This window comes from Heliangelus exortis, chromosome 3 (assembly GCF_036169615.1).
Source record: "Heliangelus exortis chromosome 3, bHelExo1.hap1, whole genome shotgun sequence".
Taxonomy (NCBI): Eukaryota; Metazoa; Chordata; class Aves; order Apodiformes; family Trochilidae; genus Heliangelus; species Heliangelus exortis.
The window spans coordinates 11,644,171-11,658,067 of NC_092424.1; the positions used below are offsets into that span (position 1 = coordinate 11,644,171).

Here is a 13,897-nt window from a genome sequence, read left to right on the forward strand (position 1 = left end):
ATTTCCTGCTTTTTTTTAATGTAACATGTCTTTGCCATTGTCATCCTTTTTTCTTTATACAAGCTCTGTCTTCACAGATCGCATTCATCAATTTTCATTAACAAGAAAAAAAATATAATTACTAGTAAATATATATACTAAATGTACTGTTCTGCTGGGTTTTTTGGTCAGGTTGGTTCTGCTTTCCCTTGAGAGGCACAAAGAACAGGAGATATAAAGTCAGCAAAAAAAGAAAAACAACATCACTGCCCTTAACAGATGTCTGTTAGTCACTTGACTGGCTTTGCCATGATGTGAAACCTCATTTCAAAAAAACTACTCCAAGTATTTAATGTCACTTGTTTTTTTTATTTTTTACTTTACATTTTGTTTAGATTTTATTGAATTATGAGACTTGAAATCACATGCAGTAGACCTTGGTTAGATTCTTATGTGTGTGATGTGTCCCACTCCACAGAAGACTGGAAAGGAAAACATACACTCTTGCAAGGAACCAAGAGGATTTCCTGAAGTCTAAAAAAGAAAAGCCTAAAGCCAGTCATATTTCTAGAAAGAAGGACTGCAAAATCTTTATAGTAACAAAAGGCTGAAAGACAAGAGCTGATGTGACAAATCAAATTAGAAGTTTGACTTGGTTAACACAAATCTACTGATACTTTCCCTTCAGACATTGTCAGGATTGTTTATGATAACCTACTCAGTCTCCACCTCTCACATGAGTAACTTGATTCAAGTCTCTCTTCAAACTCTGTAAATGGCTGCTTAGGGATGTAAAGGGGATGTTTTCTGGCTGAACTACCATTATGCAAATGAAAAATCTTTGCCTGTCTTTTGAGAGTAGTTTTAAAAGTTTGAGTAGTTTTTGAGTAGTAGTTTGCAGATCTCTAAAGAGACACAGTGAACACCCTGCTGGTGGATAACATTTTTTTGGCAGGGGTGGGATTTTTTTCTCACCACTGAAGCTCATAATTATGTGAATATCCAACACTAGTATGAACCTTGCCACAATTATTCCTTGCTGTCTCCACACTCATTGACTTCAACACTCACTGTAATTAGGACTGTATGAATAGTGTCAGCAAATATGTAAAAGATACACTGTCATTTTTCTTGAGGTTTCATTCAAGGTGTCTAGTGCATGTACAGTTCTGAACAATTACAGTTTCAGTAAAGAGGTTAGTTTCTCTACAAACAATGTTTTTGCAACTAAAATTACCTTTCCCTTAAACTACCAGGTATTCTGTGGGAAGAGGAAAGGAGAGGTGAAAAGGATATTTTGCTCAGGCCGTGCCAATATGTCTAGATTTGCCAGTAGCCACAGAAATTAAGGCATGGTCCAGGAAGTGAATTCTTCTTGGAACTCCTTTAGATTTTATTTGCAGTGCATTCAGCAGAGGTCAGAAAAGTAGACTGACACCAGAAGGTAGATTTTCAAGCTCTAGTGACAAGCCACTAGCTGAAACTATGAAGACCTATGAAGGCTTGTGGAAAACCTAAAGCATTAATTAGTCACATCACAATGGGATTAAAAACAGAAAGTCCAGCACAGAAAAATACCCTAAGGAAAGGATCTGAGAGAGGGTGGGCTGGCAAGATGAACTGCAAAATGCAAAATTTTTAACAGGAGGTTATGATCAATATTGTCAAAGGAAACAGACTAACAAGGAGAAACCTCGGATGGGAACTCCCAGGATGTAACTGTTTTTTTAAAGCCAATGTTGTGCCTGTCTCCAACACAACTTAAGTAACTGATTAGTTATGCTTGGTGCACTCAAGGCTTTCTCCCACTTCAATTTCACAAGCAATTTCATCCCCATTTTTAATACCCAACCTTCAGACATGAAGAATTTATAGAGAGATACAATACTCACCCTTTCATTATAGCAAAACAGTTCTTTGACTCTCGTGCTGTGGGAAACCACTTACCAGGTTGAGAATATTCCAAGATGGATGCCAGAGTGCTGCGGATAAGACCTGTCCACTGTTTCTGAGTTCCATCTGTCTTGACTGTTGGAAGAGTAACAATACTTTTTATCCCTTGAAGAGCTGCACTGACTGGAGGTGGGACCTGATTATCTGATGATTTTACTGCTGTTTCCTTCAATACTTTTGTAATCAGAAACAAGATAGTAGGTAAGACTGTCATACAACCTAAGATAAAATAAAAAAGACGATTTTCTGAAGTTAATTATTCCAACAAGTGTGGTAAATAGCCTCTTTTAGTTTTCCCAAGATGTATATATATGGCTAGGAGGCAAAGGAAGCATCAAGATAAACTGCAATTCAGATAACAAATGATACGTGCCATTCAGTATTTTTTCACCAAATTCATTCATCAGTACTGCTAAAGTGTATCATAACATATCACACAAGCCAGCACTTGAAATGTTGTTGTCAAGTCATGAATTGTGATTCAAGCTATTAAAGTTTTGCCCTACATGGAATGTGATGCATGGTATGAATCATATTGAACACAACCAGATTGTTAACTATGTTCAAACAGCATCTGCATATTGCTAGGGCCCTACAAAGTAATCAAGAGGTCTGGAAACAGGCATACACACCAAGTTAAGGCACTTTTCAAGGAAGCTGGTTTGTGGCACAAGCCCAGGAGCAAAGTAAAGAAGTTATCTGGGTATCTCGCATCCTGGGCAAAAGCTGTAGCCATCTGGCTACTTTATAAAGGCAAATTGATCCTCCTCCTACTGCACTGCTTTTCTAAGAAACCAACTCCCATCTAGATGTTTTGTGCAGCTAGTCCTGCAGATGCAAGTTAGGCATATTCAAGAAATACTGGTCAACTAACACATGACCTGACTTTAAATACATCAAAACTTTATTAGAAGGAATTTCAATAATGCATGTAGGTTTCCAGGTCCTGTAGGACTGAAACAAGAGTGCAGTTGGGTTTAGACATGTAATATCCAGCTACGTGGTCACTTCAGACAGTTAAGTCTGTTTCTGTATCTTTCCAACTCCTCGTTTTTCCTCATCTGTGGAAACACTAATCCTGCCACTTTCCTACTTCTGGGAATTCTGTGGCAATTAATACAGGGAGTAATTAAAGACTGGAAGGGACTGCTGGAGGTCATCTAGTCCAGCCCCCTTTTTCAAAGCAGCAGTTCCTCTAGATCAGACTGCCCAGGATCTTGTCCAATGGAGACTGAAAGATGCTCATGTTTTGAAGAAAGAAATAAAAACCCCCATTCAGTCAGAGACAGTGATGAATTTTCTTTGATGACACCTTCCCTCACATCTAAAGGCTCAATTAACACAAATTTGTGTGCATGTACTATCACCTCCTCCCCTACAGCTATGAGCTAGCTACATATTTTGGATGAGAGAAAAAAAAAAAAAACCTCTAGCAGTCAGTCTCTGTAGACTGAGTTTCTGAGCTACTTTCACTAGCCAACTGGAGCCATGCCTTCACTCCAGTCAACACAAAAGTAGTACTATTACTCTTTCTCCCCATCCCACGCTGTCCCCCCTAAAAAAGGGGAGAAAGAAAAAAGAACCAGGAATCAAATAAAGACAGTGTAGGAGTCCACATCAGCTCAACGTCTTTTTTAAAGAACTGTAGGACACAAACTGTCTTTTTGAAGACAGTGCATTTTGTATCCCAAGCATGACTTTTTCCAGATATGTTATTTACCATGCATCTCATGAAGACATCAACCTCTAAAATCTCTTATCTACATCAGTGTGTGAAACTTCCCAGAGATCCACAAGACAGCTCTTAAGCAATTTGTTCTCTGAAAAAACTCAAAGAGCACAGCTTGCCATGCAATGGTGTCCTTTACCCCTGAATTCCACTCAGTGCAATTACCCTAGTTCACACATATCCTTTGTGACAGTCTCCCTGGGCAGAAGAAAGCTCCATTTAGTTTAGAGTCACATTTGGGATGACTGACAGCCAACGGCTGCAAAACCAAGTGTATCACAGCCGAACTGTGCTGTTTTTTTCCTCAGTAGGATTTTTTTCATCCAGCTGCTACTTTTCATGAACTTCATAGGAATTTAATGATCTCTGAGATGTCTGTGTTCTTTTACAATATGATTAAAATTGTCCAAGAAGTTGCAAAATCATGAATAAAGGGGGGGGGGGGGAGGGGGGGGAGGGGAAACAACAACCAAATCACAGTAATATAGATTTCATTTCCTCAGCAAACTTGCAGCACACATGCAAACTTAAAATCAAATAATTTCCTTTGTGTCTCACTGGAAAAGCCTGAATTCATAATTTCTTATAGAACCTAAACATAATTTTCAATAGATGACCCTTAAAGTATCCTGTGAAAATGTATTCTTTTTGCTTTTGGCATCATATGCTAACTATGCTTTCCCTACAGCAGCCACTCCTAGGTATTTTCTAACATTACCTTACCTGCTGGAGAACACAGAGATGGCAGGTCAGAGAGTATAGTGACAGTGGCAGCCACCAGACGAGCACTTTCCTCAGAGAGGTGGGATTTGGCAGCAATGTGACTTGGAGAATCTGACACCTTTGAACTCAGATGAGGCATGTGCCGTACAAGAATAAACATGAGCAATTCCATGGCTGCAAAGACTAGAGATTTTCCAGGCACAAGACCTCCACTCTCACCTCCCTCTCCTAAAGTAAGAGGGCTTTCTTTTTCTTCAGTATCATCTTCATCTGAAAAAAAGAAAAAAAATGTCTGAGGAAACAGTTACATCAAAGATTACACAAAATACTATAAAAAGTTAAAAATTAAGGTTGCTTCAGAGTAAGATACAAACATGGCTCATGTTAAACTGTTTTAGTTAGAATGACTTAAAGGGGTTTAAAAATCCTTTAGAGGTATTGTTATTCCAACAATGCTTGAAAATCCATCTTGAACTAGAAAAAAAAGTAGTAATACTTACACAAAATACAAATGCAGGAATTATTTTGCTTCTTTTAAAACTGATTATAAAATTAACAGTGATTACTGTCAAATAGTCATTACAACATTTTATGTAATTTAATGGCTATTAAAAATCTGACAAAATCTTAGTTCAGCCTAGACTGATTATGAAATAAGAGAACAGAAAAGCATTGTAGGATTCTATGTCTGAGTTCACTATTTCAGTGCATTCAGTTCAAAAAGTCTCTCTTTTGAATGGCAGCTTGGCCAGCTGCAGTCTTTCCTTCTCCCCTTAAACAGCAACAGCTTCAGTAAATCAGAGCTGGCCTGAATTACTCCTATGGAGCTCCTATGAATTTAAATGATTGCTGGTGTTATCACATTTGCTGATTTGCAAAAACGCAACTTACGGGGTGTACAGCTTACAATGTGATTAATTCACATGCAGGAACAGAGCTCACATTTTTATCTCTGCTGGTTCATCAAGTTCCAGTAAAATCCTCTCTCTGTTTTTATGTGGAAAACAGACAAAAGGTAACAGGTTGGGGTTTTTTCTCAATGGTATATTGTGCCAGACTAAGATGGTAATTTTTCTTAGTAAAATAATATTCTTTGGGTTTTGCTTCACTTCTTCAAAGTAAAAGAACACATGGCAGACCTAACCTGACCAGGTATCAATGAACTATTTGACAGGTTGCCACTAGGAAACTACATTTCTCTGGCAAAGATGGATACAGTACATCCAATATAAATTTTTAAAAGAAATGGTAAAGGAATGATCGAACAGGGAGATGCTCTGTAAAAGAAAGAGATTACTATAAGTACCTCAAAAAGTAGATTTTAGACTGATGGTAATGCCCTCATCAAGGATATTCTTACATAAAGTGGAAACAAACTTGACAAAATACACTCATAGAAAACCTTAGCAAAACATCAGAAGCTCAAATACCGTACCAAAAGAAGCGGGATATAAGAAAGAATTAATTTCAATAAACTCAATAAAGACAAAGTAGAGAACAGGATTTTAGTGTATCAACTTGGAGAATCTCAAAAAAAATTTAAATTGAAAGGGACCTCCATAAAATATCCCAGTCCAATCTGATGTTCCAAACAGCCAAGTTGGAAGCTAGAGCAGGCTGTTCAGGACTGGTCCAGTTTTTAATATCTCCAAGCATTAAGATGCCACAACATGCTTGGGTATCTGTTTTACTGCTTCACCACTCTCTCAGTTACCAGTTTTTAACTTTTATCCCATCTGGATTTCCATTGCTACCACTTGCCATCTCCACTGGACTTCCTTCAGTTTATTGACCTCTCTCTTATTCAAGGTGAGGTGGAAGGGCAAAGAACACCGGATACTGCTCCTGATGCATTTTCACAAGCTCAAGTTGAAAGTAAAATCATCTCCCTTGATCTACTTACTGGTCATGCATTTCTAATGCAGCCCAATGACAGAGCCTTCAGCATTGCACAGGCACACCAAAGATCCACATCAACTTGTTATGCAGCAACTCTGTCACTGTCAGCCCCCCAACCTATACCAATGTACAAGGTTATTCCATCCCAAATGCACATTTGTCTTTGATGAACCTCAGCAAGTTCTCCATTGAAACTTAAGAGTCCCCAATGAGGCAGCACTGTCCTCTAGTGTACCCATCACTTGCACAATTTGGTATCACAATCTTGAGCACCACAACTTTTCAAAGGTGACTGCAGCAGCCTTAGCATGTCATCAGTCAGCTCACTCAGATGCATCCCATCTGGTCCCAGGGTATGTCCAGCTTTTCAGTTAAGCAGTCTCTATCCAACCTGATGCTCATCTACTGTGAGTAGCAATTCTGTTCCCTAAACTTGCTCGCTAGACATAGAGACACAGGAGGACTAAGCAAAGTAGGTAACAGCCCCTCAATTTACCTGATGTTTTTTTTCCTTAGATAACCCAATCCATTGAGCAGCAGGTTCAGATTTCCTTGCTGCCATCTGCTGTATCTACAAAAGCCCTTCTTGAAACACTTAACATCCATCACCAGTCTCAGCTCCAGCCAAACCATCACTTTCCTAATTTCACTCCTCAAGACCTGAGCAAATGTCTTCGGTAGTTTTCCAGGGCATTTTGCCCCTACTTCCACCATTTGTACACTTCCTTGTCATATCTGAGCTCAGTCAAAAGTTTCTGTTCAGCCAAGACAGCCTCCTGCCATGCTCGTTTGGCATCCTGCCCTTTTGGATGAGCTGTTTTTTTATCAAAGCTGAGCAATCTCTATTTCCACTGCCCTTCTGAGAAGCTTAGTGCAAGATCTTACCTGCGAGCTCCCCACACAAGCCCAAGTCTGCACAGCCAGCCCCAACCTTCTGCTCTGCTGCTTGCTTTCTTTCCCTCAGGATCACTATGTCACGGCCACAGCTACCACTAACCTTTGTAACCATTTCTTCTGTATTAATGAGGAGAAGATCCACTGAGTTCCTCCCTTATCTGGACTGTCCAGCACCTGTAATGAAAGACACCTGCGCCTCATACACTTCTGAAAACTTCAGATTGTTAGCATCCTGCAGTGCTGCCTTTCCAGCACATCTGGATGGTAGAAGTCTCTCATGATATTTCCATAGCTTGTGATTGCAAGGCTTCTTTGAGCTGGTTGAATATGGCTTCACCCACCTTCTCTTCTTCACTAGGCAGTCTGGTAAAAGAAGAGTTCCTTACTAGTATTATCCTCTGCTTCCTCTTAGTGGTATCAATCCCAAGTTGTCAAAGAGGGACATCTAGCCCAGATACCTATTCTGTCTGATTGTGTCTCTTCCCCTTTTTGCCAGATCCCTATAGTGTTCTCCAACTATATGTCTTGAGATAAAATCTATAGCTGCTGCAAGTAAAAATCTGGCAGCCTTCACCCTTTCCCATTCTCCACAGCTGTATTCCAGCACACATGGGGCTTCGGGGTCCTGCACCTCCGGGATCTCTGTGAAGAACACAGCATTCTCCCATCTGCCTCATACCACAGAATCTGCTCACCTTCCCATCTCACATGTGAAACTAATGTCACCTCCAGCTCTGGCTGCACAAACAAGTACCTGGAGGACAGTCACATCAGGGCTTTCATCTGAATGTCCAGCCAGACACTTATACCTCTGATGTGCCAGAGACGCTGTTCATCAGCGAGCAGACTGTGTCTTGCTGTTTGGTCACAGCCATCAATATGCTGACTCCAGCAGTCTTGTACAATCTTGAGCAGCACTTCTGAGCTGCATAAGTATGCCTTTCCATGCCAACTGCTTTGCTCCTGTTCACACACCCTGTTCCCAGAGCTCCTGGTTGCTGACACACCCTGAATGGCAGTGAAGTAAGCACCCAGATGCAAGTCTTCTCCACTTCCTGGCAAGATCTCCTGGGCAGGCAACTTTCCACACTGGTTCCAGTGGCAGTTTGCTCACCTCATGAACTCTGGCTGTGCCAAGGACATGCCACAAGACCTTACAGTGGGGACTAAAACACTAAACTTGAGAAAAAAATGTAAATGAAATGTAGGAGGCAGTCAACAGAGAAATATTAAGGAAGCTGAGCAAGGTATTAGTAAGACCTAAGTGATATGTTTGCTATGATTTTCACCACTCATATTTAAGAAAAATTAATGAAAAGCAGCACATGAAAAGAGTAATTGCTACAACGATCAGAGAAGAAAAACTACATCTTACAAGAATTAACAAATCAAGAGGTATGATTATGACTACATCAGAGTATCTGTGGAATACACAGCACTTCCTGCCTCAGTATAACCATTTTAATGTATAACCACTTCAATGTATTTGAGTGCCATTCCCAATATGAAAACCTTATTTATTCTGCAAAGCAAACCATGTTTTCAAAAATCTTACTTAGGGTGTTCCTTTTTTCCTGCAAATAATCTTGAGCAGCTCTTACTATCTGCTGGACAACTCCTGTAACCAGTAGCTGGACTGAAGGAGGATCCCAGGTCAAGAGGAGTCGGTGAAGCACACTCAAGAGTTCAACACCAAGGAGCTACAGTAAAATAAAACTAGTATTAAAAAAAAAAAATCATCAAGACTTAACAATTCCTAGCTATTATGTCACTTGCTTATCACAAAGCAAATACTTTTCTTATGGAAAAATAATTACAGCTTTTGTAATTGTTACAGATGAAAGACCAAAACCTAGGAAATAGTGATTGTTACAACAGGCTCCTACAGTACCTGATCCTCTGCAATATGGATCCTGGCACAAGGAGAATCCAATAAAGTATGAAGTGCTTGTAAGCAAGATGTAACATGCTCAACAGGCTCTTCAGGTCGTGGGGAACACAGAAACTGTATACTAACACCTGAAAAGAACAATAATTGAAAAGAATGTTCACATCATAAAAAAAAAGCTTTTTTAAAAAAATGTCTTTATAAATAAAGCAAGTTCTTAACATCTTCAGAAATATAAATTTTTTTTCTCAATTCTTCCTTTAAAGGAAAAGAAAAAAAATGTATGTATTAGAAACAGCAGAACTGCATTAGTTTTCTCTTCTGCATAACATCTTCCTCAAAACTTGGCAGGAAAAATAATAAAAAGTGACAGCAAGGAACTCAGTTTAGTGAATAGAAATTCACACTTTGTTTTAAAGATCTGAAGTTGGACTTCTGAATTCTTCAGCTGTAAGCTGAGTTCTACTTTGTTGAGCTCTTTAAATGTAAAAATAATTGAGATGAAGTTAAGCCTCAAAAATTATGCGAGATTCATATTCTATCTATGGCATTTAACCCTGGTTTTAAATATGTCTACCTCAGCAAATTGCTGGCATTTCTCAGAGTAAGTGATCACATCCACCTCTTAAAGCTGTTATGCAACAAAGGGAAACAGTCAGTGCTACTCACAGATGAAAAACAGATGCAAAAGGTACTGCATGTGATTTGTCAAATTTCACTCTCTACTGAACTGTGATTTTATGAGGGTGTGTATTTTAATAACCTCACAAGTTCTGTCTGATACACAACATTTCATATTGTCTGAATTATAGTACAGCATAAAACAGTTCCTACATATTTTATTCTATTACGTAAATAAAGCAATTATGTAAACAAAAATCACAGCATCACACCAACCAATATTCTGTCAAAGATTTAAAGAACACAGGAGGCAGAGGGATATGGAGAGAAGGGGACAAGAGATATTGTATAACATTACTATCCAGACACTTGATATGTTTTAAACTTCCAAGATTTCAAGCAAAACATTATTTTTTCTTATTCCTATACCATTTCCTATCACAATGTGCTGGTACTGAACTCTAAACTGGTAAATCTTACCCAAAATTAAATGCATTCGATCTTTGTTCAGCTCTGGCAAAGATTTAGTGGTAGGTGGAGTTCCAGGTGTCTGATTTAACATAATGGAAGTAGAATGTTTCTGTGAATTGGGCATGGCTGCAGCAGTCTCTTCTGTTGACTCTGAAGCATTAAATCCTGTACTGTTCAGCCAAAGTGCCACTGCATGTAGAATGGGAGCCCAGGAGTTCCGGTAATGCAGTCTCGCTGTATCAATTGTTTCTGGAGTGTAAAATGCTCCCCCTGTTAAATCAGCAAAGAAAAGATAAATTCTGAAATTCTCTGCTAATAATAGGCAAAAAGCACATACTGTAAATTTATTAATTTACTCCAAGTGTAGTTGGTCACATACATACTCAGATGTAGTCCTTGTTAGCCACAGTGTATCCAAATACAACAGGAGCAACACTGGTCTGTCTCATAAGTGCAACAGCCATGATGGAACAATAAGCAGAGAGCAAGAAAGGCAGGCAAAGTTCTCAGATCTTGCAGCGTTTTTCATATAGAACACTCATTCTTAACTCAGTAAAACACTAAGTCCTGTCTAATCCCAAGGGCTATCTTTTTCTTACAGTAAACATCCTTTATGCGTTTGATATCAAAGTAGTCTTAATGCTACAAAGACATAGTTTTAACAATCCTTGTAATTCAGATAAAGAATACATTCTTCCAGGTTGAAGGAAATAACCACGCTCAAACTTAAATTCATATTACAGACAGACAGAAATTTATCATTTGCATAAAAACTCAAGACTGCCGAATGATTTATAAAATCATTTTGAAGTCTCAGCCAAGGGTTTCTTTCTGTTTTTTACAACAACACAAAAATATAATCTAGTGCTTACCATCTGGTGGAAGCTGGGTAGCAAATTCAGCTGGTAAAGTTAAAAGAGCATAATCTTTCAGTGCTGCTAACCAGAGACGGCTCAGTGCAGGCAGCTCAGGTTGTACCAGTGTTATCAAACTGTCTGGTGGCAACTCATCTACAGCACCAAAATCATCCTCATCCTCCTCTGTACTCTTTAAAACACGTTTTGGTTTGGACTCTGCTTCTTTCTTAATTTTCATGGCAACAACGTAGACCTAGAAGAAAAAGCAATATGGAAGTACACACTGTGAGATCCTAAGAAGAGTGGCAGCCTTTTCCACATCAAAGTAACAGATTTCATGCACAGATGACTGACCAGAAAATGACTGCTGAAAAGATACTTGCAGTAGAATTATACTTTGTTTAAATATTTTTTCTTTTATTTCTACCAGTATATAACACTGAGAGGCATAAATGGAACTTTCCTAAAACTTTCCAATCTGGCTACATATTTTTTTCCTAAACAAGTGTCAATTACTGCTGCTCTATTTAGACACTGATTTAGGCATAACTGATTTTATTAAATCAATGCATCCTTGTAAAGATTTCTTGGAGCTACAGTAAGAGCCACGAAATAAACTAAACATAATTATCACTTTCTGGGAGCAGATTAGGTATCATGAAGACATACAAATGGCTTTTAATGTGTTATGTGAATGCAAGAGCATTTCATAGAATCATAGAATAGGCTGGGTTGGAAGGGACCTCAGAGATCATCGAGTCCAACCCTTGAACGTTTAACTTTTGATAGATAGTGAGAAGATTAAAAGATTTTTAAAAACTTAGGTAAATATCTGAATAAGTAGAAATATCAGAAAAATATAGTAAAAATAAGCATTTTAGTAAAGAAGCAGGATAGAAATAGGTGTCTTCACACAACAGATAATCCGTATCAAAGCTGAGAATTACAGCATGGGGTGGTTAACATGACACAGCTGAAATGTTATTAATTTACTTTGTAATTTCAAAAGTAACTTCCGAGAAAATCTAATGAAAAAAAATTGAAGTACTACACTAAAAACAATTTAAAAATACTATTTCTATAATTATATGTGGAACTTTTATAGCATGAAAACAACATTTCAGAAAGCAAGGCAATCTAAGTAGTGCTAGCTCTGTCTTCTGCAAATAATTGAGGACTTCTGGTATTCCGACCATTCCCCAACAATATTTACTTAAGTTTGTAATTTATTATGAGCACTATGAAAAACTCCTGGTAAACTAAGTGCAATATTTTACCAGAATATATTGTAAGGTTGTTTATTCTTTAAGTTATAAGCAATAAGATAGGAGGAAAGTCCAAATCTGATAGGGTATGAGCGTATAGTTTAATATAAAAAAGTGCAGTAAAGCAAAGAACAACCAAGCAGCACTGTAAATATGGACTGACAGGAAGAGGAACAAAGATATTGAGATGAAAATATCCCAGGACTGGAACTGCAGCAGGGTGAGGAGGAGGGCAGGTGCAAAGCTCACAGGATGAACAGAAAAGATTTTGCAGCGTAACAGCAGCTCACTGTTCATGTAGTGAGGTGTGAGGCTGCTATTACACTGATAAATATTTTTAAACTTTTAAAGATTTAGTAGTCAATGTTTACCTCAGCCCATGCTTTCAAAACTGCAAGTTTTTCCATAGTAGCTGCACTCTCCCGGTAAAGCTGGCTGGAAGATCCCTTTCCTGCTTGCACTTTATCCAGGGAAGAGACAAGAAGGTTGTGAACTCGGCGGAGATCATTCAGGTCACTTACAACCCCACTTCCTATCCAAGCACTGCATACCTAAACAACAAAGTTGTTAGAATCATTCTACACCAGAAAAAACCCCCAACCTTATTCAATGAAATAATCTATATAAAAACAAAAACTAATACAACCACCACAAAAAATAGACGCTCTATTCCTACTTAATATAAGAAAAAACTGAGATTTTCCTTTTTTTCTTCCCACCCATGGTAACAGAATTGCTCATATGAGTGGTTACAAAAGCTCTATTTGCAAAGCATATTACAATAGGACTTAACACATACATGGAAAATATTTAAAAGTTGTTTTTCACACCTTCATAAATAGGTAATACCTATTTTTTAATTCAGTTCCCAAGTGCCTGATTAAATCATTCAAGAGTTACTGCATTCACTGTGAAGTATACAAAGTGGAAACAAACAACAAAAGTACATCTTTAAAAACCCACAGCTCTCAAGTTATATATTAAGGCTCCATACTAATGAGATGTTTTCCAGGTCATTAAGAAAACACCTAGAAACAAGCAAGACAAAATTCTTTAAACAACTGGGCTCTGATCTGGAACCAACAGTACCACATTCTGGAATACCAGACGTGGTGCACATTGGGTGTCTCCCCACTTTACTTTTGAATAAATAGGCCTAAACAGGTACTTGAAATCCAAACATCATACAGATAAGCTGCTCCTGTCAAGTCCTATACATTTGCATTCCTTCTCTGAAACACATTCATGCCCAGATATAAGGCAGAAAGAGAAGAATTCTGGCGCAGCTGCTTTTCTACAAAAAGAAAAAGGGACAACTTTCAGAAGAGCTGCTTGCTTTGATTCTGCTGGTGATTCTACAAGGATGAGGAACAGAAAACAAAACACCCTACAGAACTCAAGTGGGTTAGTTTCTACAAACTTTTTTTCATGGTGCTTTTGTCCTATCTGCAGTTTATTTCTTTTGCCTTTAGAGAAGCAGTTCCATTAAAGTCTTTGGGGAAGGGCCTCACATGATCTGGAATGATGGACATTTTAAAAGAAAACACAAACACAAAAAGTGTCCAAAAAGCTGAAAATGTGTCACAAATCCGTAATTCATTCACAGTAGAAGTAA

The 13,897-nt window shown here is 38.3% G+C and overlaps 1 protein-coding gene across 2 annotated transcripts in view; it reads right to left on the minus strand.

The window, feature by feature from the left end:
• HEATR5B (HEAT repeat containing 5B) overlaps nucleotides 1-13,897 on the minus strand; it is a 55,045-nt gene that overhangs the window by 6,613 nt on the left and 34,535 nt on the right. For both annotated transcript variants that reach the window (XR_011724936.1, XM_071739164.1), the window contains exons 27-33: nucleotides 12,654-12,833; nucleotides 11,033-11,270; nucleotides 10,170-10,430; nucleotides 9,072-9,199; nucleotides 8,736-8,880; nucleotides 4,385-4,654; nucleotides 1,927-2,151 (exon numbers count right to left, since the gene is read on the minus strand). Coding sequence is in view for 1 of the 2 variants with exons in the window: in XM_071739164.1 (XP_071595265.1) it covers nucleotides 1,927-2,151; nucleotides 4,385-4,654; nucleotides 8,736-8,880; nucleotides 9,072-9,199; nucleotides 10,170-10,430; nucleotides 11,033-11,270; nucleotides 12,654-12,833 (1,447 nt within the window). In the remaining variant the exon portion in view is untranslated. The remainder of the gene's footprint in view (nucleotides 1-1,926; nucleotides 2,152-4,384; nucleotides 4,655-8,735; nucleotides 8,881-9,071; nucleotides 9,200-10,169; nucleotides 10,431-11,032; nucleotides 11,271-12,653; nucleotides 12,834-13,897) is intronic.